Below are 6,157 nucleotides of genomic sequence, written 5' to 3' on the forward strand. Positions count from 1 at the left end.
AAAAAAATCATATATTACTGGATAAAATTTTTTAAATTATAAATTTATGATCCAAAATATTTCTGAATTAGTCCATGTTACAAGTTTAGCCAAACAATTAATCAATCATTCTATACAATCATTTGGCAGCTATTTCTGCAGTCTTCAATAATTATGCTAATCACCAGAAAATGAATGATAAAAGGAACAAAGTGATCATAAATAATAGAACAATTAATTTTTTAAAGTTTTATATTTTTATTAGAGAAGACGTGTGCTTACAAAACAATCATAGATAATGTGCAGAATTCGCATACATCAATCCTACTCCAGTGCCTGAAATTGTTGCTGAATATTTGTTACAGATTATGAAAAAACATGATCAGACAATTACCACTAACTATTGTCCATAGCATACATTTGGTATGTTTTTTCCATACACCCTCTAATTATTAACACTATGTATTAGTATTGCACATTTGTTAAAGTTCATGAAAGAACACTCTCATGTTTGTACTGTTAACCACAATTCATCTTCCACCACATGGTTCATTTTTATACAATCCCCTGCCTTGTGCATTCTATCTAAAGTGTACACTCAGTGGCTCTCACTTTTATCACAGAGTTGTGCAGTCATAACCCTAGTAAACCTTTGAACATGTTCCTTAGTCCAAAAGAAAAATATCCCATACATTCTATTATTGCCCTTAGCATCGATATAGAACCTTCTTTTATATTGATGCAAGAGTATTACAGTATTGCTGTTGAGTATAAATAAATTATTTTGGATATGGGAATAATACATATTTTCATCATATATTCTACCAATAAAATTAGTTGTCTTCCTTAAAATGATAGTAAACGGCTTCAGGGTTTTGTAGCATAGCATTTTCTCTGATGGGATGGTCTTTTTCCTGTACCCTGCTCAAGAAACTCAGGTCCTCCCATACAAATAGACAGACAATCTTACACCCTAAAGGACAGATTTCTTTAAAGAAAAAATCCAAATAGTCCTAGGAATAAATATTATCTTAAACTAACTCAAACTGAACTCTGAATAATTAGTCAGAGCTATTTCATTTAGAATAGATGGAAGGTTTTTCTCTAAAATTCCAAGGGTTTCCATGGCTAGACAAGAAAAATAATTTTGCTGTATGTGTGAAAAGCCCCTGGAATTGAAACATTAAAAGAGGAGTTCCTGGCATTAAAGACTAACATTACTGTTACTGTGTTTTCCTGTACTTCCCAACAGCTTCATGGCAGGAATAAATCAATCAGAAAATTTCTTTGTGAAGGTAATGCTGTAATTCTGTGGAGAAGAGTCAAGTGGATACAGAGAAATGTCTGGAGAAATGGCAACCAAGGCACAGGTTTGAGAATGGTTTATGTGGATTTATGACATGTGACAATAATAAGTAGCTAGAATAGCAGTGCCTCCATGAAGCAGAAAAAAAAAAAGAAGAAAGTATCGGTATTGATGATGCAAGATTCCATTTTATACTTGACAGGCATTTATGAATATACCATAATTTTTGGCATTTCAGACATCGCATATTTCACTTTTAATACATGGTTTAACTGGCATAAAGTGTTAATGTGAGAATTGTGTATGCACTCATATAAAAAAGAGTCTGTATCTATGAATTCAATTCAGTAAACATTTGTTTAAATCTTATTTTCTGCCAGACGTATTTTTAAGAAAAATAGAGAAACAAAGACATAAAAGAGATGTAGTACATAATATATGGCTCAATCAAATTATATAAACACAATCATATAAGAACACTAAAATATTATTTGAAAGAAGATAAAATTGTTTATTTAGCAATATGAGAACAGGGGAGAAAAAATAAATAATTTTAGTCTGTTGATGGTTCTGCAAAATAATCCTGAATAATAAAATACATGAGGGAGTGGGAGTATGAATCAAGTACAATCTGTTTAGAGGAGAAACAGCAAAGAAAAACACATGTATAGAAAGGAGCAATAGGAAAAGATTTTAATATCAGTTTCTATTATGCCACATACCATGCTAAAATATCAAATGTCTTAGCCCACACATCTTAAAACATCTTTACAAAGCAGAATATTACCCCATTGTATTAGTCTGCCAAAGGGATGCTGATGCAAAGTACAAGAAATCTGTTGGCTTTTATAAAGGGTATTTTTTGTGGGGGGAAGCTGACAAGTACAAGACCCTAAAGAATCCAACTGAAGGTTGCTTTTTCACCAACATTAGCGGCCACATGTTGAAGCAAAATAGCTGCTGATTTCTGTGAAGTTTCAGCCTCCTCCTCTGGGCTTCCTCTCTCTCAGCTGCAGGTTGGCATAGGCCTTCCTCTCTCTCCTGGCATAGGGCTCATTTCTTTCTGGGCTTTCTATATCATTCTCAGTTGTGCTGTTCTCTTCCCAAGGTCAATTGCAAACTATCAGGTGAATGACTCATCTCTCCTTCGGTCCCCAGGATAAAAAATGACAGAACATTCTTTTTCCTGTGCATCTTCTTGAGTGAGTGCCAGTTTATATAGGCCCACCAATGGGGCAGGAACTCAACCTGAATTAGACCTTACTGATGTGGTCAAGTCAAAGTCTAATCTTAACAGGTAATTTAATCAAGGGCCCTGCAACTGAATCCAATATAATCGAAGGGTATCACACCCAGAAGTGTGATACATACATAATCTTTCTCTCTTCGGGATTCACAAAAATAATCTCAAACTGTCACATCCATTTTCCTATATAGTTTAAAACCTGAGAGTCACCAAAATTAAGCAAGTTTCCAAGAGAAAAGATCAATATTTGAACCATATCTCCTAGAATGGAAAGCCTATTATAATTGTGTACAGTGAACTTTCTTCCAATGAAGTGGGTTCTAAGATTAACAAGGTAGATTTGGAACAATTTGGAAAGATTTCTGATTAATATATGAGAAGACTAAATTTTAGTCCAAGGAAAATAGTTTCCATACAAATTCTTGCATAGGAGAGAGAAACAATAAATATTGTGCTTTAGAAATTGTTTCTAGCTTTTTTTCAAATTCAAATGGTGACACCAATAACTAGTTGGATTCTTTCAAGTGAGATTGGTAGGTGAATAAAAGTTATTTGATTCTTTGGCTCATGTAAATTCAGAGGTCATTTAGTACAATTAGCAAAGAAAGATTAAATATCTCTCATATCAAAGATTAAATATCTCTACAAATATCACTTATGGTAATTATACTGAGGATACAGGATTTGAAGTGCAATGAATATCAGTTTATTTACTTTAATTCTGAATGTGCCATATGAGACCATTGCTTTCTCATGGCAATTTTCATTTCCACGTTTCTCAGGGAATAAATGAGAGGATTTAACATGGGAGTAATCACGGTGTAAAACACAGAGATTTCCTTGTCTTTGTTATCACTACCAGCAGGTAGGGAATAGGTATAGATGCAGGGCACAAAAAACAAGACCACAACCATTATGTGTGAGCTGCAGGTTGAGAGAGCTTTGCGTCTCCCTGCAGAAGATCGTGTCCTAAGATTGTACAGTATATTTATGTAAGAAGCCACCAGAACAAGAAAAACTACAACCAAAACCATTCCTGAATTGACAATAGCTAGGATATTAACAACTTGAATATCTTTGCAGACCAGTTTTAAAAGAGGTTTCACATCACACATGTAGTGATTGATCTGATTTGGGCCACAGAAAGGTAAATTGAGGACCATGAGCAGTAGAGCCATAGAGTGCCAAAAACCCAAGCCCCAGGCCAGGAAGATCAGCATGTTACACCTCTGTCGATTCATGATGACTGTGTAGTGCAGGGGCTTGACAATGGCAACATAGCGGTCAAAAGCCATGGACACCAAAATGAATATTTCCACACCTGCCAGCAAGTGGGCAGTGAAGAGCTGGGTCATACAGTCTCTATAGGAAATGTTTTTTCGCTCTGCAGCTAAGTCTCTGATTATCCGGGGAACCACAGCAGATGTGAAGAAGAGGTCCATGAGAGAGAGGTGGCAGAGAAAATAATACATTGGTTGTTCGATTAGATGGCTGCAGATGATAGTGAGTAAGATGATGAAGTTCCCAATTAAGACTCCTAAGTAACAGAGCAGGAACAAGAAACAGAAAAGGAACTCTAGTTGCTTATTGTCCCATAGTCCCAAAAAGACAAATTCAGTGACATTAATCTGATTTTCCATTAGGAAGAGGTGAGTTCAGAATATCGAATAGGAACTTATATATCTGAAATAATATGGGAAATTAATATTAAATGTTAATATTAGAGATGGCTAAATTGAGACAAGACACAGGTCACAGAGGTTTTATTATACAATTAATCTTTTAAATGGTTTGTAGTTTAAGGTATTGTTTTCATATCAAATGGTATTTAATGAGAGCATATTTTAATCCTGGCACTTTTACAAATAATTTATATGTATGTAAATTTCATAACAACCAAATGAGTAAGCAGTTACTGTTCTTATACTCATTTTATGTATAAGGAAATGGCAAGAAATGTTCGATTAATTACACCAATCATTAATATATTAAGTAGCAGACCTCAGTAATGAACCTTTATCTATTGCCAGGTTCCATGCTCTTCACAACTATTTTACATTATCCCCAGGCCAAAGGGATTGCAGATGTTCTCCATCTCTGTAAAGTAAAGAGGTCTATATCCATCTTAGCCACTTACTCCCAGTGGAAATTTAAGCAATTCCCTCCCTTTCACTTTGCTACGTATAATTTATCTGCACAGTTCTGATCTCATGCTGAAATTCAATGCATGCAGTTAAACTCATTAGTTAGTCTTTAATTTAAAAAATTTATATAGGAGAAGTAACATGAATTAGTTGCTAATATTTCAGTGAAATTTCTACTTGACATGTTTTGTTCAGGTTCAAGTCATGGGTAGATTGTAATAGGAAATTCAGAGCAGTAATTGGCTTTCTGAATATATGAACAGAGAATATTATTTATAAGAAAGCTTCTCATTTTTCCTGATTATTCCAAAGGCACATTTTAGAGGTTGCTGTTAGAAACACTTTCAAAAGTTGTTTTCTGTTGCCATGTTGAAGGAACTAATGAGATGAAAGAATGACCTGTTTACAGGTCTACACTTACATTTCTGTGAGTATACCTCCTTAAGAAATGTTATCTCCAGTTAATTGTTATTTTCTTTTTCAAAATTTTTTACAGTGAGGTACCAATATGATGTAGTGTACAGGTCCTTAGTCTAAGGATAATGAGGACAAGCATCCATTCTTTGTGTCCTAATCATTTCTACCATGATATTACTACACATTCATTTTGAGATTTCCTATTCAACTGGGAAGGAGAATTAATGACACTGGATTTATTTACTTTCTGCCAAGAGCAAAGATATGAAGTCTACGTAAATAATATAATTTGAAAAGTCTTCTGATTTGAACCTAAATAAAGTCCACAAAACAGCCTCCCTGAAAATATTTTTATTAGGAATAAACTTTTGTATAAGAGAATATGCATCTGTATTTTCATCAATTAATTGGTTTGCCTGTTGCTTTGTGTTCTGCTAGAAAGGAAGGAATAGAAAAATTCATGGTGGACAAATATTGCATATAATGAAAAAACATATAGGCTGGTATAGTTTATTCTGGACTCAAAATATAACTGGACAAAAAGGGTTTCTTATAAATTGAAATTACCCAAACCTGTTTTTAGCACATATGAAAAATCTGATTATTTAGAGAACATAAAGGGATCTAGTCATAATTGTACATTAAAACTGTAGAACAAAACTGTAGAAAATGTAGAGAATTAAATAGTAGAAACCAAAATTCCCCTAATATTTGTGCAAAACTTCACATATCTTTCCACACGGATGTACTCCTGCTGTTCTTAAAATGACTGAACAGTTGGCAAAACAGACTAGTGTAGAAAAAGACTCTTCAAAGCATTACTCATAGAATGTTTACTAGGAATCCTCTGAAAAAATACCCTTGCCCTGAATTTTCTCTGGAATCCTTGGAACCTCCTTAAATCATTCATGGTATTTTACTAATCTTTAAAATCTCTCTGCTATATGCATATCAATACTCCCACCAGACACATCTGCACACAGGTATGTGAATACATGCAATTTATATGCAGGATATTGAGAAAGAATTTAATCCACCTTTTAAATTGTACTTTAGTTAAAAACT

At 33.9% G+C, this 6,157-nt stretch overlaps 1 protein-coding gene across 1 annotated transcript; it reads right to left on the reverse strand.

Annotated features, from left to right (window-relative positions):
* Positions 1-3,241: 3,241 nt before the first annotated feature.
* Positions 3,242-4,171, reverse strand: LOC101438235 (olfactory receptor 4P4-like). Its single transcript, XM_004470147.2, has one exon. The coding sequence runs from the start codon at positions 4,169-4,171 to the stop codon at positions 3,242-3,244; it is 930 nt and encodes a 309-aa protein (XP_004470204.2).
* Between the last annotated feature and the right edge of the window lie 1,986 nt (positions 4,172-6,157).

Source organism: Dasypus novemcinctus, chromosome 10 (genome assembly GCF_030445035.2).
Source record: "Dasypus novemcinctus isolate mDasNov1 chromosome 10, mDasNov1.1.hap2, whole genome shotgun sequence".
Taxonomy (NCBI): Eukaryota; Metazoa; Chordata; class Mammalia; order Cingulata; family Dasypodidae; genus Dasypus; species Dasypus novemcinctus.